Below are 23561 nucleotides of genomic sequence, written 5' to 3' on the forward strand. Positions count from 1 at the left end.
GCTCAAAAAGCGTATTTCTCTCAAATTTGGTGCACATTTTGTTTACATCCCTGTCAGTGAGCATTTCTCCTTTGACAAATTAATCCACCCACATGAATGGTGTGGCATATCAAGAAGCTGATTAAACAGCATGTTCATTACACAGCTGCACCTTGTGCTGGGGAAAACAACAAAAAAACACTCTAAAATGTGCAGTTTTGTCACAGATGCCACAGATGTCTCAAGTTTTGATGGAGCCTGCAATTGGCATGCTGACTGCAGGAATGTCCACCAGAGCTGTTGCCAGACAATTTAGTGTTAATTTCTCTACCATACCAACGTCGTTTTAGAGAATTTGGCAGTACATCCAACCAGCTTCACAACTGCAGTCCACATGTAACCATGCCAGCCAATGACCTCCGTTTCCGGCTTCATTACCTGTCTGAGACCAGCCACTCAGACAGCTGATGAAACTGAGGAGTATTTCTGTCTGTAATAAAGCCCTTTTGTGGGGAAAAACTCATTCTGATTGGCTGCGGTCCACCCATGGCTGCGGTCCTGCACAGTCATGTGAAAAGTATTTAAATTGACTGATTTCTGTATATGAGCTACAACTCAGTAATATCATTGAAATTATTGCATGTTGCATTTATTTTTTTGTTCAGTATAATAATAGAATTGTCTAGACAATTTAAGATTGTTACAATTTTGCTAAATAGTGCAATTTCTGGTTTACACAAAATAAGGAAAATCTTTAGTTGAAATGAGCCACCTGTGCGCAATTGATGAACCTTTTAAAATAGATGTTTTTGAGTGTCTCTAAGACCAATAAGCTTTACGACCAATGCCCTTTCAATCTTTTATTGCAATGTTCAATCTGATCGAATGGAAGAAACCAAAAAAGATGATTCACAGCACGATCCACGGTCAGATGTGCTATAGGGTCGTTGCCCCCTTGCCCAATGCTGAAATCAAAGGGTGTGAAGCGTCACAACTGCCTGCATGAAGTGGAGTGGCCACCTCCTCAAGGTAGGAGAACGCTGACTGTCCTCCAGGAGCTCGTGTGATGATCCCATACAAGAGAGGATTGACAGGCAGAAGGACTTGACAAACGCTACCCGATAATTGAGAAATAAAACGACTTTTGGTATGTGCAGGTTTCAGTGTTCAAGGCTGAGTGAAAGAAATGTCGCCTGTTTGTGTGTCATTGTGTGGGGAAGTATTAAAATGATTAGGCCTACTTTGTGAAGTTAAACACTAACACTGGAAAAAAACATTCAGCACTTGGATTTGTGGATTTTGTTGTTGGCTGTAAATATTTTTCTCTGTTGTACAAAGTGGGAGTTTTATTCTTGTGAGAGTTGTACTGAAATATATTAGAAGAATAAATGATATTGAAATATGGGTGTCCCAAATTGTGTGCCTTCAGAAAGTATTCATAACCCTTGACTTATTCCACATTTTATTGTGCTACAAAAAAACCTCCCTAGTCCTTGCCAGTGACAATTATACCCATGATGCAACCTCCACTGTGCTGGAAAACATTAAGAGTGGTACTCTGTGATTGAATTTGCCCCAGACATAATGCTATGTATTCAGGACAAAAAGTTAATTTCTTTGCCATATCTTTTGCAGTAATACTTACGCGCCTTGCTGTAAACAGGATACATGTTTTGAAATATTTTTTACTATGTACAGGTTTCCTTCTTTTCACTCTGTCATTTAGGTTAGTATTGTGGAGTAACTACAATGTTGATCCATCCTCAGTTTTCTCATATCACAACCATTAAACTCTTAACTATTTTAAAATCACCATTGGCCACATTGTGAAATCCCTGAGCAGTTTCCTTCCTCTCCGGCAACCGAGTTAGGAAGGATGCCTGTATCTTTGTAGTGGCTGGGTGTATATTACATCATCCAAAGCCTAAATAATAACTTCACCATAGTCTAATGGATATTCAGCATCTGAATTTTCTATTATTTTTTAATATATTTTTTTACATATCTACCAATCGGTGTCCTTTTCAAGGCATTGAAAAACCTCTGGTCTTTGTGGTTGAATCTGTGCTTGAAATTCACTACTCGATTGAGGGACTTTACAGATAGTTGTATGTGTGGGGTACAGAGATGGGGTAGTAATTCAAAAATCAGGTTAACCCCTATTATTGAACACAGAATGAATCCATGCAACTTATGCTATTTGTTAAACAGATTTTTACTCCAGAACTTTAGGCTTGCCATAACAAAATGGTTGAATACTTATTGACTCAAGACATTTCAGTCTTTAATTTTGTATTAATTTATCACATTTTCAACCAACAAAATTTCACTTTGACATTATGGAGTATATTGTGTAGATCAGTGACACAAAATCTCAATTTAATCCATTTAAAATTCATGTCGTCAAATAACAATGTGGAAAAAGTAAAAGCACTGTACAAGGCAGTTTTGGAATCCAAAATCACTTGAGCGTGACCCAGAGTGAAGGGTACGTTACCCTGAAATTCCAGTGAGAACAAATGCCATGGGTTTTAAAGCTAGTAAAGTACACATTGAGCCATGGCCAATGCAATGCCCCAGATGCACTACATTTTCACAGGGGTTTCAAGTATTTTCTGATGAATCAAGGGCTTTACCTTTAATTGCGTTTCATATTTAGAATAATGATTGAAAAAACCAAGCACAATTAAAAACATTAATGTCGTTCAATCCAATGAATGTGGTTGCCATTGACAGGTGGTTCTAACCGCTGTATATCAGAAGCAGCATGGACCAAAGTGTGTGTCTATCACTGAAATCTTTACTCAGGAAAAACATGACAACATCACCTCATGCATATGAGTGTTTGACCTATTTTATTGGAAAATTTTCTAAATAAACAAAATGGCACAGCAGTATGCACATTTCATAAACACATGATCTGTTGGTAGAAATGCTGTGTGGTTCCCCTCTCTGGTGCATTTTTTCGTCATTATAAAATAATTTACAGGCTAACTAACAGTGCAATTGCTGGCTGGTAGTACACAGACACACACATGCTTCAGTTCATGGAAGTGATGGACCATCCACAAAGGGTGATTTTCAGAGTCAGGGACAAAGTGTGCCAAGTCACATTTATGGTGGTGAGGACAATCATTCCGATTGGACGTTGAGTAAAAACAACAGTGTGTAATGTATGGGGTTTTAACATGAGGTTTGCATACATGGAAAGGTATTTTTTATATTTCTTTAAAAATGAAAATATCCAAGACATACCTCACTGATAAATATAGATAACATACTGTAAAATACTCAAGGTAGTGGCATTGAGACAACAAAAACAATGATATATTATTTTCACCACAGTTATTACATGTAGACCATTTCCTAGTTTGATCCAATCGAGAGTTGAAAACGAGCACTACATGAGATCACTAATCAACACAGAGATAAAAGACAAAGAAAGAAAGAAAGTGATTGCAAACAAAAGAAAGAAAGAAAGATCATAGTGTTTGTGGTCGGAGCAGAGCAGGACCGTTAGCAGTACAGAGAGCTTTGGGTTGTGGAGCGGGGTCTGGCCGAGTATAGACCAGGGCCGAGAGTGGCCCGGGGCTGGGCCGCGTGGTGGCCCGCTTCTCTTAGGCTTGTCGTATTTTGGAGGGGGTATAGGTCTTGTCCACAGACTCGTCCTGTAGAAACATGTGCAGACAGCGCTCGTTCTGGGCCAAGGGGTGACCAGCCACTCTGAAACACAAAATAGGGAGAGACAAAGGTTACAAGTGGTTATGAATACATGTTGTTGTTAGTCTGTCTGACATGGCCACAAAATACATGGTAACAAAGAACACATTGTACACATTTTTCTTCCTGGAAAGAAATCTCAAAATACATTCTTTACTATAACGACACCCTTACTTAATCCTCTTCGTTCCTATCAAATCAAATGTATTTATAAAGCCCTTCTTACATCAGCTGATATCTCAAAGTGCTGAACAGAAACCCAGCCTAAAACCCCAAACAGCAAGCAATGCAGGTGTAGAAGCACGGCGGCTAGGAAAAACTCCCTAGAAAGGCCAGAACCTAGGAAGAAACCTAGAGAGGAACCAGGCTATGAGGGGTGGCCAGTCCTCTTCTGGCTGTGCCGGGTGGAGATTATAACAGAACATGGCCAAGATGTTCATAGATGACCAGCAGGGTCAAATAATAATAATCACAGTGGATGTCGAGGGTGCAACATGTCAGCACCTCAGGAGTAAATGTCAGTTGGCTTTTCATAGCCGATCATTCAGAGTATCTCTACCGCTCCTGCTGTCTCTAGAGAGTTGAAAACAGCAGGTCTGGGACAGGTAGCACGTCCGGTGAACAGGTCAGGGTTCCATAGCCGCAGGCAGAACAGTTGAAACTGGAGCAGTAGCACGGCCAGGCCCGCTATGTGGAACATAAGGTTTCCATGAGAGAGTGCCACGAGAGAGATTGACCATAATTGGACAGCATTAAAGTACTGTGAAAAGTGTCGTCAAAAGTTAAGCAAAATATGCCCACATTTTCATCAGGTTTGTTTGCCATTTTTTCAGTGTCCAAATTGTTAGGTTAGATCCAATTTAGAAGACCACTGACCTATCTTTAAATTCATAAAGTCCCCATGTTACATCTGAAGCAGGAGGCAGAGAATTTGATGAAGAGGAAAGGATTCTGGAAACCTGCTCATAATTACCATCAAGGTCAGGGAGAGGGATGGGGAGATTGAAGCAAAAGAGAAGAAATAAAGAAAGAAGAGAAAGATGGAGGGGGAACGCAAAGGAGAAAAGAGAGCAAAAAAAGTGAAAGGGCACCTGAGACCAAAAATAATATACTTCCTCTTAACAGACCAATTTCCCATTACAGACGTACTTTCATCATCCTACATTATTAAAAGGGAAATATTTCTGAAGGGCAAGCATGACCCAAAGGGTTCATGTACAACAAGAACATTGTGGAGGATTTGAGGAGGCTTCCATTTCCCATTAGATGAGCAAGTTGAGCCCCCCTCCCGACACTCCATGACTCAATCAAAACGGGCATTTATATGTTTTATGGGGTTGAATTAAAACTGTAAATCAGCTGGCCCCTGATCGCACTCCTCCATCCTAACTCCGACTATATTCTCACCTTTTGTTTTTGAACAATATGGCCTGCAAACTTCCCTTTAAACTTCACTGTGCTGTTCTCTCCTCCTCTGCTGGGTTGTTTAGAAATGATAACCATGTTTACCTCTAGGTAAATGGTTTTCCTCTCCACAATACACTCAATCACAGTTCATAACAGCAGAGCGAACCAACTCCACTCCGCTGTGCAGCTATTAAGTCCGAACAATGCCATGATCAACAGTAGCGTTTAATTCGAGGGGGGAAAAAATCTTAATTACCAACACATTCTTCGCTCTTTCGGGGAAAAAAATATTTACGGATTTTTTTCTCTTCTCACCGTAGTCTTTAGGCATACTTAATATTCTAACAGGTATAATTTGCACATGAAACAAAGATAATAGCCAAGTCTGCAATCAAAGCAAACAATAACAGTCCCACTGTAACTTTTATTGTTCTCCACGTGGGAGTGAGAACACCTTGGGTAAAAAAATAAGCAGGGGTGCACACACCACCCGTCGAGGAACCGTTCACTGTAATTTGAGACTCAATTATCATAAATTACACATATAAAATAAAACTAATGTAGGACAAAAATAAGTACTAAGGGATGCACTTGAGGCCTCTTTGGCTTTTCTTGTTCCTTTACTAGGCAATTATGAAGGAGAACGAAGGAGTAGACGTCCTGCTGTATGTATTCAGTCTGTTAACGACACCAAGAAAGACGAGAGAAAATCAGATTTATGTTAAGTGCTTCATAGGCTCCTAAGGTTAAGATTGAGCTAAGAGTGGCTGCAAATGAAATGCTTAACAAACACACACGCCTGACATCAATCAAAAAGTAGTAATATCGCAACCAAACACAACATCCTGGCTCTAGGAAGCAGAGGATCTTGTCTGTGTAGACTCACTTGTTGAGGAACTGCTCCAGCCCAGCTCTCCGCTCCTCGATGAAAGAATCGTCAAATATCCCATCGTCCCCTCGGAACGGCAGCTGTCTGAACAGAGCCTTCCCTGGGAGAGGGGGTACCACCACCTGAGAGGGACACACATGTTAACAAGTTAAAATCTTGTATCAGTTATATTGTTGTCTTTATCTCTCAGGTTTGATTAGATTATTCCTGTGTAATGTGTATTGAGACTTGTACAGCCCCAGAGGGCTCACCTTGCTGTCTCTCTCCAGCTCCCCTCTGAGCCACTGAAAGTCGCTGTACCGTCTCCGCACACGAGACTCCTTCAACTTGAAGATGGGCAGGTTGGTCTGAAACACAGAGAGAGAAATCAGACTTAGGGGAACCAGAGCTAACATACTGTATCAGGGTAGCATAAATTGTAGGGTCAAATAAAGACTTCGAGTATAAAGAGTTCGAGTATAAAAGAACACTTGAACTAAACCACGATCTTATCGAGTGGAAAGTTGGCTACATTGTAGATTGATTCAAGTATAAGTCAGTGATAAAATGTATTGATACTAAACATTTATAAAGCTTTTTCACTCGGTCTCACAGCACACTGTATGGTACCATCTATCAATCCACCACCAATGAGTAGTTCAGACAGAAAAACACCACGTATTACTTTTAACCATTTATTAGAAAGAAAATGACAACACATTAGGTCTTGGCGGTTGGCTCCGTTGCTTCAGGGTCGCTCACTGCCATAGCAAAGCTCATTAAGACAAAACACACATCACGACAAGAGAGACAACACAATACTACATAAAGAGAGACCTAACACAACAACACAGCAAGGCAGCAACACATGACAACACAGCATGGTAGCAACACAAAACATGGTACACACATTATTGGGCACAGCACAACAGCACAAAGGGCAAGAAGGCAGAGACAACAATACAGCACACAAAGCAGCCACAACTGTCAGTAAGAGTGTCCATGATTGAGTCTTTGGATGAAGAGATTGAGATAAAACTGTCCAGTTTGAGTGTTTGTTGCAGCTCGTTCCAGTCGCTAGCTGCAGCGAACTGAAAAGAGGAGCGACCCAGGGATGTGTGTGCTTTGGGGACCTTTAACAGAATGTGACTGGCAGAACGGGTGTTGTATGTGGAGGATGAGGGCTGCAGTAGATATCTCAGATGGGGGGGGAGTGAGACCTAAGAGGGTTTTATAAATAAGCATCAACCAGTGGGTCTTGCGACGGGTATACAGTGATGACCAGTTTACAGAGGAGTATAGAGTGCAGTGATGTGTCCTATAAGGAGCATTGGTGGCAAATCTGATGGCCGAATGGTAAAGAACATCTAGCCGCTCGAGAGCACCCTTACCTGCTGATCTATAAATTATGTCTCCGTAATCTAGCATGGGTAGGATGGTCATCTGAATCAGGGTTAGTTTGGCAGCTGGGGTGAAAGAGGAGTGATTACGATAGAGGAAATCATGTCTAGATTTAACTTTAGCCTGCAGCTTTGACATGTGCTGAGAGAAAAACAGTGTACTGTCTAGCCATACCTCATTCAAGTACTTGGGAGTGACTACCTCAAGCTCTAAACCATCAGAGGTAGTAATCACACCTGTGAGGAAAGGGGCATTCTTCTTACGAAACCACATGACCTTTGTTTTGGAGGTGTTCAGAACAAGGTTAAGGGTAGAGAAAGCTTGTTGGACACTAAGAAAGCTATGTTGTAGAGCATTTAACACAAAATCCGGGGAGGGGTCAGCTGAGTATAAGACTGTATCATCTGCATATAAATGGATGAGAGAGCTTCCTACTGCCTGAGCCATGTTGTTGTAAATTGAGAAGAGCGTGGGGCATAGGATTGAGCCTTGGGGTACCCCCTTGGTGACAGGCAGTGGCTGAGACAGCAGATTTTCTGACTTTAAACACTGCACTCTTTGAGAGAGGTAGTTAGCAAACCAGCCCAAAGACCCCTCCGAGACACCAATACTCCTTAGCCGGCCCACAAGAATGGAATGGTCTACTGTGTCAAAAGCTTTGGCCAAGTAAGTAAAAATAGCAGCACAACATTGCATAGAATCAAGGGCAATGGTGACATCATTGAGGACCTTTAAGGTTGCAGTGACAAATCAAATCAAAGCTTATTTGTCACGTGCGCTGAATACAACAGGTGTAGACCTTACAGTGAAATGCTTACTTACAGGCTCTAACCAATAGTGCAAAAAAGGTATTAGGTGAACAATACGTAGGTAAAGAAATAAAAACAACAGTAAAAAGACAAGCTATATACAGTAGCGAGGCTATAAAAGTAGCGAGGCTACATACAGACACCGTTTAGTCAGGCTGATTGAGATAGTATGTACATGTAGATATGGTTAAAGTGACTAAAGTGACTATGCATATATGATGAACAGAGAGTAGCAGTAGCATAAAATCACACACCCATAACCTGCGCGGAGACCAGATTGCATACCCGAGAGAATACTATAGAGATCAAGAAAGGCAGTCAGTTGATTATTGTATGTTTTTCCAACACTTTTGATGAAGAGGGCAAAATAAAAATAAGCCTATAACAGTTGGAGCAGCTTGATCTCCCCCTTTAAATAAAGGACGAACCATGGCTGCCCTGCAAGCAATGGCAACCTCCCCAGAAAGGAGACAGGTTAAAAAGGTCGGAGATCGGCTTGGCGATGATAGGGGCAGCAACCTTAATTAAAGAAGAAAGGGTTTAAACCATATGACCCAGATGTTTTTTGGGGCCAAGTTTCAGGAGCTCCTCGGACTCAGTGACTGCATGCAGGGAGAAACTTTGTAGCGGGGCAGGGGAAAAAGAGGGAGAAGCATTGGGGATAGTCGCATTAAAAGGGGTGGGAGATCGAAAATGTTGGGCGGGCAAGGAGGCATGGCTGAGTCAAATAGGAATCCTGACTTAAGTGGTGATTAAAGAGCTCAGCCATGTGCCTCTTGTCAGTAACCACCACATCGTCAACTTTAAGGGACATGGGCAGCTGTGAAGGAGGGTTTATTCTTCAGGTCTTGAACCATTTTCCAGAACTTCTTGGGGTTAGACCCACAGAGAGAGGGTGTTCCTTAAAGTAACTAACTTTGGCCTTCCGGATAGCCTGAGTGCACTTATTTCTAAATTGCCTGAACAAGAGCCAGTCAGCCTGAGTATGCGTGTGCCGAGCCTTTTGCCAAATGCAATTCTTGAGGTGGAGTAAGATCACGGTCAAACCAGGGGCTAAACCTGTTTTTAATTTTAATTTTCTTTTTGGGGGCGTGTTTGTTAACAATACCACTGAAAATATAAAAAAAGAATGTCCAAGCGTCTTCGACAGAGCTCATTAAAGTTTTTTAGCAAGCGTCTATAACAAATCAGGACAGGTCGTTTTACTGAGCAGCCATTACAAACACAGGTTGTAAAACAGTGATCACTAAGGTCATTACAGAAAACACCAGACTGATACCTATCAGGATTATTTGTGAGGATAACATCAAGAAGAGTAGTCTTTTCTGGGTGTTTGGAGTCATACTTTGTGGGATTAGTAATAATCTGAGAAAGATTTAGGGAGTCCCATTGATTTAGGACTTGGTCAGGTGGTTTAAGCATGTCCCAGTTTAGGTCACCAAGCAGGACAAATTCAGACTTGGTGTAAGGGGCCAGGAGAGAGCTTAGGGCAGGTAGGGTACAGGCTGGTGCTGATGGAGGACGATAGCACCCTGCAACTGTCAACAAACAGCTATTTGAAAGTTGAATGCTTAAAACAAGCAAATCAAATTGTTTGGGGACAGACTTGGTGGAGATAACCGAGCACTGAAGGTGATCCTTGGTAAAGATTGCCACTCCCCCACCTTTTCTTGCCGAAAAAGGTTATAACCAGAAAGGTTAACATCAGTATTCAAAACACTCTTCCTTAACCACCACACAATACTTTTAAAAAATATATAAACGACTTGGGGCTAGCCATTGGAAGTTCAGAGTCACTCGCCCCAACAGTGCCTGTGTGCTGGAGGCGAGCGAAAGCTCGGGAGAGAGAGAGGGGGGAGGGGGGGATGTCACGGTCTACCCCTACCAGACAGGGGGAGACAGGCCAGGGCAGACGGTGAACAGATCGCCAGGTGGAATCCAAGCAGCAGTGCAGCAGGCAATGGGAGTAGGTGTCACCCACTTGGGAGAAGCTTTTATGTCTGGAGGCAGATTTCTTGTAGAAAATGCCAGTGGATGGTCTTTGAACAGCAGGAGGGGGCTTCAAGGCCTCTGGATCTGGGTGGAGGTAGCCTGCCATTTGTTGGGCTCAAAAGGCTTCGACACAACTTCAATTAGCACTGACGTGTGAAGCGAGAGGTATCTCTTTGTCCTAGCAAAGCTTGGTAGCCTGAGCATTCAGTCCTTATTAAGTAAAATATATAATTGTAATGTATTTTGCTTCAGACTAAGTATTACTCACTCAGCTCCAGATTGGAAGGGGTTTTCAGGTCTCTGCTTGTTTGCCAGAGCATTTGATGTACAGTTGTTGCCAAAAGCTTTGAGAATGACACAAATATTAATTTTCACAAAGTCTGCTGCCTTAGTTTGTATGATGGCAATTTGCATATACTCCAGAATGTTATGAAGAGTGATCAGATGAATTGCAACTAATTGCAAAGTCCCTCTTTGCCATGCAAATGAACTGAACACCCCCCCCAAAAAAAATATTCCACAGCATTTCAGCCCCGTCACAAAAGGACCGGCTGACATCATGTCAGTGATTCTCTCGTTAACACAGGTGTGAGTGTTGACGAGGACAAGGCTGGAGATCACTCTGTCATGCTGATTGAGTTCGAATAACAGACTGGAAGCTTCAAAAGGAGGGTGGTGCTTGGAATCATTGTTCTTCCTCTGTCAATCATGTCTGTCAATTACCTGCAAGGAAACATGTGCCATCATCATTGCTTTGCACAAAAAGGGCTTCACAGGCAAGGATATTGCTGCCAGTAAGATTGCACCTAAATCAACCATTTATCGGATCTTCAAGGAGAGCGGTTCAATTGTGGTGAAGAAGGCTTCAGGGCGCCCAAGAAAGTCCAGCAAGAGCCAGGACCGTCTCCTAAAGTTGATTCAGCTGCGGGATCGGGGCACCACCAGTACAGAGCTTGCTCAGGAATGGCAGCAGGTAGGTGTGAGTGGATCTGCATGCACAGTGAGGCGAAGACTTTTGGAGGATGGCCTGGTGTCAAGAAGGGCAGCAAAGAAGCCACTTCTCTCCAGGAAAAACATCAGGGACAGACTGATATTCTGCAAAAGGTACAGGGATTGGACTGCAAGGGATTGGACTGCTGAGGACTGGGGTAAAGTCATTTTCTCTGATGAATCCCCTTTCCGATTGTTTGGGGCATCCGGAAAAAAGCTTGTCTGGAGAAGACAAGGTGAGCGCTACCATCAGACCTGTGTCATGCCAACAGTAAAGCATCCTGAGACCATTCATGTGTCAGGTTGCTTCTCAGACAAGGGAGTGGGCTCACTCACAATTTTGACTAAGAACACAGCCATGAATAGGGCAACTTCTCCCAACCATCCAGGAACAGTTTGGTGACAAACAATGCCTTTTCCAGCATGATGGAGCACCTTGCCATAAGGCAAACGTGATAACTAAGTGGCTCTGGGAACAAAACAGATATGTTGGGTCAATGGCCAGGAAACTCCCCAGACCTTAATCCCATTGAGAACTTGTGGTCAATCCTCAAGAGGCGGGTGGACAAACAAAACCACACAAATTCTGACAAACTCCAAGCATTGATTTTGCAAGAATGGGCTGCCATCAGTCAGGATGTGGCCCAGAAGTTAATTGACAGCATGCCAGGGCAGATTGCAAAGGTCTTGAAAAAGAAGGGTCAACACTGAAAATATTGACTCTTGCATCAACTTCATGTAATTGTCAATAAAAGCCTTTGACACTTATGAAATGCTTGTAATTATACTTCAGTATTCCATAGTAACATCTGACAAAAATATCTAAAGACACTGAAGCAGCAAACTTTGTGGAAATTAATATTTGTGTCATTCTCAAAACTTTTGGCCACGACTGTATAGTTTGGGAATAATAATCCTTGAGTGTAGGAAGCATTCCAAGTAATTCCATCCAAAATCAGGTTGTAGGTTTGGAGTGAAGATTATGTTGTTTAGGATATCATCCTGTATATGTCCATCCCAAAAAACTAAGTTTGTCTAACTCCAAATCTATCTATTTTTTTTTTAAACATGCAGAAAAATGTGGGAGCGCATCTGCTCATGGCCTCTCTGGGGAATGGCTATTAAAAAATACATATTGAGGACTGAAGAATAAAAAAAAGTTAGCATACTGCTCACCAAGCTCTGATGCACTTTGGATGATCTTAGAGATAGAGAGAGAGTAGACAGTGGATGTGGTGACCGGACTCTAAAGAAATGTAAGTTGCTGTTTAAAGAGCACTGGAATGTAAATTTCATGAAATGTTTCACTGAAGCGAACTGCAGCACATTAGAACACAATGCCAAAGCTCTTCACCTGACAAGAAACCAGCATCCGTCGGCCATTCCAGCAACAATACACAGCCGGGAGGAAAAAAATTAAATGTCCCCATAGATGGATGAGAATCACAGAAGGTCACAAGAGCAGAACCATTGAGCAGTTGATATTGGGATTTGGTATTTATTAGGATCCTCATTAGCTGCTGCAAAAGCAGCAGCTACTCTTCCCGTGCTCCACATGAAATAATACATAGTACAGAAAATGATTAGTCAAGGACTGAACTATACTGAACAAAAATATAAAATGCAACATGTAAAGTGTCGGTTCCATGTTTTATGAGCTGAAATAAAAGATCCCAGACATTTTCCATGTGCACACAAAGCTTATTTCTCTCAAATTTTGTGAACAAATTTGTTTACATCCCTGTTAGTGAGCATTTCTCCTTTGCCAAGATAATTGAGTTGAGTAGCCAGCAAAAAATAGGACCATTGCGCTGTGATTGGCTCAGTGTTCTGTCACTCATGGGGACACTACGTCATCACCAAGTTGAAGTCCTTAGTAAGGGTAGAAATCCAAAATTTCAGCCCTTTGGGTCCTGCCATAGTTAAATTACAAGTGCCCTTCCAAGAAGGCTCAAGGTCATTGGCCACAGATACAATTATGTAAAATCACATTATATGTACAGTAGCTTTGATTGGACTGATCATGTCAACATCTTACTTTCAAAGTCTTAGCTAGCAGTCATCATCATGAATCAAGTTGACCATCTACTGGCAAATCCTTGTCATATGAAGATAAATGATAGATAAAACGTTAAAATCGGCCATTGGACATAAAGATTACACAAATTGGAAATCGCAAATTCAACAATGAGTCTTTTGGAAGGAATCAGTGGTTTACTGCAAGCATTGCAAAGCAACCAGTAGCCTGCTATTCAATGGAGTCAGATGACTTTGATGACAAAATTTGCCCACAAAGGACCACCTTCATGTTTAAGTGAGCACATCACAAGCCAAGGTGAGTCCAAAAATGTCTTGTATGCTGCTGCATAAATTATGTAATATGCAAGGGAGATATGTATACTGTAGCTAAGAAAGTAATGCTAAGTGTATGTTTTTATATGATTTATTTCACCTTTATTTAACCAGGTAGGAAAGTTGAGAACAAGTTCTCATTTACAACTGCGACCTGGCCAAGATAAAGCAAAGCAGTTCGACACATAACACAGAGTTACACATGGAGTAAAACAAACATACAGTCAATAATACAGTAGAAAAATAAGTCTATATACAATGTGAGCAAATGAGGTGAGATAAGGGAGGTAAAGGCAATAAATAGGCCATGGTGGCGAAGTAAATACAATATAGCAATTAAAACAGCATGTTTTAATGTTGTGTAGTAAGCTGTTAGTAGCCCATGTGCCTCACCCTAATAATTTTGTCTATTTTCACCTCTTAATTTCACCTAAAGTTAATGTTCTGACTCGGTGGTGCTGCACATGTAGCCTATAACCTGTTTTTGAGAAATGTCATCTAAAAGAGGTTTCATTGTCTACTTATATGCCCCCTTTATTTATCCTGTACTTGGTGTACAGGGAAAATACAGGAAGAGTAGCCCATGCTCTGCATTCTGTGGCTGTACATTTCAAAAGTGCTGAACACATAGTTATATTGATTACGTCCGTTGTCGCTCACTCATTAATGTCTTAATCGAAATTATGAAATGCCTCTTATCCGCTCACTGTTCCCTTATGCCATAGTTTGTACATCTCAATTGTCAATAGAAACCACATTTGCTTAAGCAAGTCAGCCATGTCAGCCATACAGCTATGTTTTTTTTTAAAAGGCAGTAAACTAGGCTGAATTAATTGTTTCGCTGCCAAACAAGGCTCCGCTGATAGCCAGGTGTAGCAGTGGTAAGGATTCACTCCATTGTGCTGGAAAGAAAGCTCTGCTGTTGGGACAGCCTTATGTAGGCCCTCTAACAGTTTGTGGGCACCGCTTGTCGCCGTTATAGTGCAATTAATGTATTGTTTAGTGTTGTAGTGTCTTTGCTGGCATGCATTTTGTTGTTGTTGAGTTTGTCCCGCCAAGATTTACATGCACAAATCAGTGATGCAGTCAATCTTGCCTAAACTTTGAGCCAGGAGAGATTGACATGCACGTTACTGACACTTGCCCTCTGTGTACATCTAAGTGCGATACGTGCTGCTTTGTTCCGGACCAATTGCAACTGATCTATGTTCCTCTTTGCCGCACATGACCACAGAGCTGGGCAGTAGCCCAGGTGTGACCAAACTAGGGCCTGTAGGACCTGTCTGGTCAACTGCGATGTCAAGAAGGCAAAACAACGCCCTATCACGGACAGACGTCTTCCCATTTTAGCAACCATGGAGTCTAAATGTTTTGACCATGACAGCCTGCTATCTAGTTGGATGGATGGATGCGGGGCGATGTGTGTGTGAGCAGAGGCAAACTGATTGATGAGCAGGAGAATGAAGGTCCTCATGGTCTCCCTCTCGCTCCTGCCTCTTCAAATGTTCCCTCTCTTATAATAAGTCAGTGTTTTGCCCTTGAGACCCCTCTTGAGTCTTTTCACTGTGAAAAACAAAGGCCTTTCTCTCATCTTCTGTCCTCTCGGTTCTCTCTACCCCCATTTTTCCCCCCTCGGTCCTCCCTTCTCTCTTTAAAATTATGGATTTTTCTCCTTTACGGTAACGAGAGGTAGAAGAGAGCAATCTTTTGGCAGGCTTTCATAACAACAAATCAAAGTTATTTGACAATAACAATTGCTATTTTTTTTAGATGCACTATGCAGAAATCTCTTCGCCATTTCCTGGTTGCAAAAATTATAATAATTTGCCTAATTCCAGTTTGTGTGACAAAACAAGGAAGTATAATGTAGAGAATCATTGCACCATCTAAACCGCTGTGAAACATATTTTCCATAATCAAAAATATTAAATTTTCAGCTGTTTGAAGCTGGTGTACAAAACCGAAAATTAAAGATGCAAAACGAAAAGCATAGAAATAGCACACATAGAACAGATCTACCACTTCTTAGACTTGCTTTTAATCAGCACCACCGTGCTAGCCAGTTTCCCTCGGGGGAATCCCCTTCGAAACAGGACGCAGTTTGATTGCCATCTTAAGTGGCAGTGCAATTCACAAAAATTACCTCCTCGGCCCTCTTTTTAGCTTGAGGGAGCGAGTGAACAACTTTGATCACTTGCCAGGTTGATCTAGCCCACAATTCAATGCAATCTGTAGTCACGTGTCAAAGTCCGGTGGCCACAAAGTGTGAAATTGAATAAACACGGCTGGATAATAGATTTTTTAAAACATTGATTTTAGTGTTGGCAAATCGGAATGACGCTCAAAGTGCCTCGGACTCGTAGTGAGGAGCCAATAAAAAAACGTAGCTAGCTTCATAAACATATTTTTTGGAATTCGGAATAAAGGACCAAACTATACAAAATTGCTAGCCAGCTAAAGGTAGCTGAAGCTCAACTTCAATATTCCCACCAAGGACGTCGCCACACCATTCATCACCATCCCTCAATTGGATTTAGGGCCGAAGGCTGTCTACTTTGCATTTGGACCGCAACACAGTGACTAGGGTCTGGTTTCAATGATAGACTATTTTGGCATAGAGGAACTACGTCACTGCAAACGTCGATAAAATAAAAAAATATTCTGGGGACTCACCCAACAAATCACAAGGCAGACATGCCAGAACGTTGTGATTCAAAACCCAAGTTTGCTGGCAAAACCTTTGCAGTGGTTTTAGTTAAAGAGATTCTACAGTACTTTTGTATACTTTTTAGCCAGTAGTTCTGAAAGTAGCACCTGCAAGCAAAAGTGGTCCCTGAAAATTGCATACCACTTCACATACGTGCACCACATCATTGCCCTCTCTCGATCTTTTAATGCTGTGTCCATTGAGCCGGCCCTGCATCCTCATTGGATATTGCTGGGCATACCCCTTGTTAGCTGTCACTCAAATGTGAGGGGCTGGAGCTCATGGGCTAGAACTTGAATTGCTAGGGGGCTGGCCCATGTGGGGGGAAATGTAGGAAAATGGCATAGCACAGCTTCAAGAAAACAGTCGCTTTTAAACAAGGGATTTCGTGGCTAATTGAGGTAAAACAGAAATTCTGCTCATAGATTATGTATGTATGTATGTATGTATGCATGTATGAGCTACACATTGACACATCCATCCCAAAGCGGGAGGTTTAAAAAATACTTTGTTGCCCAAGTCCCAGAGCACGTCTTTAAGGTAGTTAATGCAAACTAGCCACTTGTGAAATGCACTCATTAAAAATACCCACCGTGATCTCCATCTTGCTAGCTAATATTCTGTATTTTATTAAAGCAGATAAAGTAGTGACGTAGTTCCTCTATGCCAAAATAGTCTATCATTGAAACCAGACCCTAGTCACTGTGTTGCCTAGGGTCGGGTTTCCGAGACTACATGCAACTCAGCAGCTAAGAAGAACATGAAATCGCTAGAGTGCCTTTGTGTCACACTTATGTTTGCAAAGTTTGTACAAACATGTTGATCATGTCGCTTGTGTACAACATGATAGCTACATGTAGCCTAACACCTATTCTGAAAAAAGAACACAAAATCGTGCTTGAGACATGGTTTGAACATGTCAACCATGTCTTTAGCATAGACTGTAAATAAATAAGTCTTTAGTGTACTACATGAAGTTTACCCTCCATGTCAAGGAAGGGGACGCGGAAGCTACGTAAGACAGCAGAGTGGGCAGCAGCTACATAAAAAAAACAATCCTGCAAACACACAGAAATCTATCATTAAACACAGCAAGTCAGGTTCCAGAAAATCCGGAACCGCAGCCACTCCATTTTTAATAACACAAAAACTACAATGAAGTCAATTACTAATATCAGAAAATGTATTACAAATAACCATGTGGCTCAATTGCACTTGCAATGCCAGGGTTCAGGTTCAATTTACACGGGGGACCAGTATAGAATAATTTTTTTAATGGATATTTATGACCTCACTACTGTAAGTTGCTCTGGATAAAAGTGTCTGCTAAATGACTAAAATGTAAAGGTAAAATTAAAGATAAGATAGAAAACTTTGCCTAATGTGAAGGTTCTGACAGTTGATAACAGAGGAAAAAAACCTATAAAGAACAAGGTCGAGACAAAAGTTTTTGTCTGAGGGGCTCTAGAACACTACAACTTTTTTTCCCCGTCTTGCTCCTCCTTTCTTTCCCCTCTCATCCTTCCTCTCAGTACCCCCCTTCTTGTTACCTCCTTTCTCAAGTAGTAGGCTTCCTCTCTTGTTCATCTATCCAGCCATTCTCTCTCCTCTTACTCTTTATTTCCTTCCCCATTTCCCTTTCTCGCCAGGTAAGGTTGTCAGCCACCCCCCCCCCCCCTTCCTCTCAGGTCACAGGAGAAGGGGATTAGCCTAACTTTAGCGCCCGTCAATTCTTAGCTGCTCTCTCCCCTCTCAGTGGGCTGTCCCCCAGTGTTCTGGTACTTCACAGCATGGAGCGCTTCACGGAATGCTGGGAAGTTAATCCCCACGACAACAGATCATGGTTACAGGTAATCTGTCACCGCCGAGGCGCTAATCTCATCAGGCCCAACACACACAACACACACAGGAGCATAACTCTGTATGTGGACATTCAGGCGCTAGAGTTGGACAACACATTCAAAAAGGTTGCACAACAATACACACACACGCACTTGACGATTAGACAATTCAGCGTTTGAGCCTGTAAATCGAACCCACAAATGCTGATGCTCCAGACACTCAACTAGTCTAAAGGCCAGTTTTATTGCTTTTTTAAATCAGCACGACAGTTTTCAGCTGTGCTAAAATCATTAGAAAACTTTTGCAATGATCAATTAGCCTTTTAAAATGATAAACTTGGATTAGCTAACACAACGTGCCATTGGAACACAGGAGTAATGGTTGCTGATAATGTGCCTCTGTACGTCTATGTAGATATTCCATAAAAAAATCTTTTTTTTCCAGCTACAACAGTCATTTACAACATTAACAATGTCTACACTGTATTTCTGATCAATTTGATGTTATTTTAATGGACAAAAAAAATGCTTTTCTTTAATAAACAAAGTGACCACAAACCTTTGAACAGTAGTGTAAATAAAATAAATTTAGTCTCAAATAAATAATGAAACATGTTCAATTTGGTTTAAGTAATGCAAAAACACAGTGTTGGAGAAGCAAGTAAAAGTGCAATATGTGCCTAGTAAAAAAGCTAACGTTTAAGTTCAGAACATGACAACATATGAAAGCTGGTGGTAACTTTTAACATGAGTCTTCAATATTCCCAGATAAGACATTTTAGGTTGTAGAGCAGAAAGCAGAGCTTGTCTGCATGTTCCCCTGTCAGTCTGCTCCTCTGCTTATCATAACAGATCCCCACCTCACTGAACACTCTCTCACTTGGTCTTTTCCAGTGGAGCGAGTGATTGAAGTCTGTCCTCATTCTGCTTCCACCACTCCAAAGGCAAGCCACTCTTTCTGTCAATGGCTCGGTGAGGTAACGCTCCAACTCAATTTCAAAACTGCACTGGACTTCAGCCTTGCCCTCTTGGCTTCCAAGGATTCTAGCGTAGAGGCTGTCCACTAGACTGGGTGGCTGATCTACCCGGACTCTTTGCACCTGAATCTGCATCCTCCTCTTCACTAGTCAATTCTGCTGTGGCTCTGGGATTTGGTTACCTTAGTAGGTCAGATTCCTCCTTCAGCCGCTCTTTTGCTTTCTCTAGTGCTGTCCCTGAAGTGAGGCATAGCTCTTGTAACGGGGATCCAGGACAGTTGCCAGCACCAGGCACTTTGTCTCCTCGGCATTAGAGAACCGCCTTGTCAGACTGTCCAACACGATCTTCCGTAAAGTTTTGATGCCTTGAGTAAAAGAACCCTCCTGCTGCAGCATCATCTTCAGCACCGACACACTGGGGATGATGCATGCGGCTGTAGAGTTGGAGTGGCTCATCTCCAGTGTCACCTCCTCCATAGGTGCCAGAGTCTCAATTAGGTTAGAGACAATGTCCCACTGTGCAGCAGACAAACTGCTGATGTGTCCGTATTCACCTGCGTACACATTCAGTGCACGCCACTGTTCAAACATCCTCTGCAACATGTGTAGTGTTGAGTTCCAGCGAGTTTGAACTGCTTGGATGATGCTGTGTTTGGGAAGGCCAAGCTTTTCCTGAATGGCCTTCAGCCTCTGTTTGGCCAGTACAGAGTGGTCAAAGTGAGTTGCACTCTTCAACATGGCAATAATGTCTAGCACAGCTCTCTGACTGGATAGTCCATCATTGATTACAAGCTGTAGGGTGTGTGTACTGCAGCTGAAGTATGGAAGCTCTGCCAGTCTTATACCTTTCACCATGTTTGCCCCACTGTCCCTGAGGACCAGCACTACACGTTCTGTGTGGATTTCACAGTATGCCAACATGGCCAAAAACATCTCGCTAATGTAGTTTCCTCTGTGTGATCCAATCATAGTCTTGACATTTAGCACAACCTGCTTTCTTGTCCAGTAAGGCTCATGAACAAGGCAGTTAACCCACTGTTCCTAGGCCGTCATTGTAAATAAGAATTTGTTCTTAACTGACATGCCTAGTTACATAAAGGTTAAATAAAAACATTTTAAATCAGGGACTCTGTAGTGCCTGACCAGCAGTCAGTTGTGATTGCCATGTGTGAAGCATTCACTGGTGCCACCAGATTCTTCACTTTCATCACAACTCTTTCATACGTTTTATCTAGTATTTCTGTGCAGTATAATTTTTCATCTTTGATCCAGTACCGGGGTTCAGCAAGAGTAATCAGCCGCTGAAAATCAAAGTCAGACACCACTGTGAATGGCTGGCTGTGAATGGCTGGTTGTCAGTGGCAATCATCTCAATAATTGCTTCATCCATCTTCTTGGCCCTTGGGTCTTTGTCCTGCCATTTTGCTTGTTTATTAAAAAGTTGTAAGATTGTAGCCTGCGATGTCTGTGACGTGTCTGTATTGTCTTTTCCTTGTGAAGAATTTGCCTTTGCTATTTTCATCATTGCTTCCTTATGGGCTTTTAGATGGGTGTTCTTAAGGTGATTCAACAGGTTGGTGGTATTTTTTGATTTAGCAATTGCTGACCACATGCTTACATCTTTATCACAAATAAGACACCTTGCTTTCCCTGGTGCCAATTCAATGGATTGTATTTATTATGGATCCCATTTGCTGCTGCCAACGCAGCAGCTACTCTTCCTGGGGTCCAGCAAAATTAAGGCAGTTTATACAATTTTTAAAACTTTACAATACATGCACAACAAACGGTGTGCCCTCAGGCCCCTACTCCACCACTACCACATATCTACAATACTAAATCCATGTGTATGTATAGTCCTTATGTTATTGTGTGTGTGTGTGTGTATGCATGTGTCTGTGCCAATGTTTGTGTTGCTTCACAGTCCCCGCTGTTCGATAAGGTGTATTTTTATCAGTTTTTTAAATCAAATTTTACTGCTTGCATGAGTTACTTGATGTGGAATAGAGTTCCATGTAGTCATGGCTCTATGTAGTACTGTGTGCCTCCCATAGTCTGTCCTGGACTTGGGGACTGTGAAGAGAACTCTGGAGGCATGTCTTGTGAGGTAAGCATGGGGGTCCAAGCTGTGTGCCAGTAGTTCAAACGGACTGCTCGGTGCATTCAACATGTCAATACCTCTCACAAATACAAGTAGTGATGAAGTCAATCTCTCCTCCACTTTCAGCCAGGAGAGATTGACATTCATATTATTAATATTAGCTCTCTGTGTACATCCAAGGGCCAGCCGTGCTGCCCTGTTCTGAGCCAATTGCAATTTGGCTAAGTCCGTCTGTGGCACCTGACCAAACTAGGGCCTGGTTAATAGTGCTGTTACCGAAGAGCAACACTTTATTATGGACAGACTTCTCCGCATCTTAGCTATTGTTGTTTCAATATGTTTTGACAGCGAGTTTACAATCCAGAGTTACTCCAAGAAGTTAAGTCACCTCAACTTGCTCAATTTCCATATTATTCATTACAATATTTAGTTGAGGTTTAGGATTTGGTGAATGACTTGTCCCAAATACAATGATTTTAGTTTTTAAATATTTAGGACTAACTTATCCCTTGCCACCCATTCTGAAACGAACTGCGGTTCTTAGTTAAGTGTTGGAGTCAATTCAGTCGCTGTAGTAGCTGACGTGTTGAGTCATCTAAATATATCCAAATATATTTTGTATTCGAGATTCTTCAAAGTAGCCACCCTTTACCTTGATGACAGCTTTGCACACTCTTGGCATTCTCTCAACCAGCTTCATGAGGTAGTCACCTGGAATGCATTTCAATTCACAGGTGTGCCTTGTTAATTTGTGGAATTTCTTTCCTTCTTAATGTGTTTGAGCCAATCAGTTGTGTTGTCACAAGGTAGGATTGGTATACAGAAGATAGCCCTATTTGGTAAAAAAACAAGTTCATATTATGGCAAGAACAGCTTAAATATACAAAGAGAAACAACAGTCCATCATTACTTTAAGACATGAAGGTCAGTCAATCTGGAAAATTTCAAGAACTTTGAACGTTTCTTCAAGTGCAGTCACAAAAACCATCAAGCGCTATGATGAAACTGGCTCTCATGAGGACTGCCACAGGAAAGGAAGACCCAGAGTTACCTCTGCTGCAGAGGATAAGTTCATTAGAGTTACCAGCCTCAGAAATTGCAGCGCAAATAAATGCTTCACAGAGTTCAAGTAATAGACACATCTCAACATCAACTGTTCAGAGGAGACTGCATGAATCAGGCCTTCATGGTCGAATTGCTGCAAAGAAACCATTACTAAAGGACACCGATAAGAAGAAGAGACTTGCTTGGGCCAAGAAACACAAGCAATGGACATTAGAAAAGGCGGAAATCTGTCCTTTGGTCTGATGAATCCAAATGACCATCTGGTTTGTGCTTAGTGGGACAATCATTTGTTTTTCAACAGAACAATGACCCAAAACAACTCCAGGCTGTGTAAGGGCTATTTGACCAAGAAGGAGAGTGATGGAGTGCTGCATCAGATGACCTGGCCTCAACAAGCCCCTGACCTCAACCCAATTGAGATGGTTCGGGATGAGTTGGACCGCAGAGTGAAGGAAAAGCGGACAACAAGTGCTCAGCATATGTGGGAACTCCTTCAAGACTGTTGGAAAAGCATTCCAGGTGAAACTGGTTGAGAGAATGCCAAGTGTGCACAAAGCTGTCATCAAGGCAAAGGGTGGCTAATTGAAGAATCTCAAATATAAACATATTTTGGATGGTTTAACACTTTGTGATAACATGATCCCGTATGTGTTATTTCATAGTTTATATGTCTTCACTATAATTCTACAATGTAGAAAACAGTAAAATTAAAGAAAAAAAAACCTTGAATGAGTGTGTCCAAACTTTTGACTGGTACTGTATATACCGTTGAAGTCGGAAGTTTACATACACCTTACCCAAATACATTTCAACTCAGTTTTTCACAAATCCTAGTAAAAATTCCCAGCCTTCGGTCAGTTAGGATCACCACTTTACTTTAAGAATGTGAAATGTCAGAATAATAGTAGAGAGAATTATTTATTTCAGCTTTTATTTCTTTCATCACATTCCCAGTGGGTCAGAAGTTTACATACACTCAATTAGTATTTGGGTGCATTGCCTTTAAATTGTTTAACTTGGGTCAAACGTTGCGGGTAGCCTTCCACAAGCTTCCCACAATAAGTTGGGTGAATTTTGGCCCATTCCTCCTGACAGAGCTGGTGTAACTGAGTCAGGTTTGTAGGCCTCCTTGCTCGCACACGCTTTTTCAGTTCTGCCCACAAATGTTCTATAGGATTGAGGTCAGGGTTTTGTGATGGCCACTCCAATACCTTGACTTTGTTGTCCTTAAGCCATTTTGCCACAACTTTGGAAGTAGGCTTGGGTCATTGTCCATTTGGAAGACCCATATGCAACCAAGCTTTAACTTCCTTACTGATGTCTCGAGATGTTGCTTCAATATATCCACATCA

General features: G+C 41.8%; 1 protein-coding gene across 1 annotated transcript in view; it reads right to left on the reverse strand.

The window, feature by feature from the left end:
- Positions 1-2808: 2808 nt before the first annotated feature.
- The window catches only part of LOC120024366 (sorting nexin-3-like), a 40196-nt gene continuing 19443 nt past the window's right edge, over positions 2809-23561 (reverse strand). Inside the window, exons 2-4 of the mRNA XM_038968594.1 lie at positions 6247-6342; positions 5993-6117; positions 2809-3702 (exon numbers count right to left, since the gene is read on the reverse strand). Of these exons, the coding sequence (XP_038824522.1) occupies positions 3597-3702; positions 5993-6117; positions 6247-6342 (327 nt within the window). The 3' untranslated portion in view covers positions 2809-3596. The remainder of the gene's footprint in view (positions 3703-5992; positions 6118-6246; positions 6343-23561) is intronic.

The sequence above is a fragment of the Salvelinus namaycush genome, chromosome 29 (genome assembly GCF_016432855.1).
Source record: "Salvelinus namaycush isolate Seneca chromosome 29, SaNama_1.0, whole genome shotgun sequence".
NCBI classification, from domain to species: domain Eukaryota; kingdom Metazoa; phylum Chordata; class Actinopteri; order Salmoniformes; family Salmonidae; genus Salvelinus; species Salvelinus namaycush.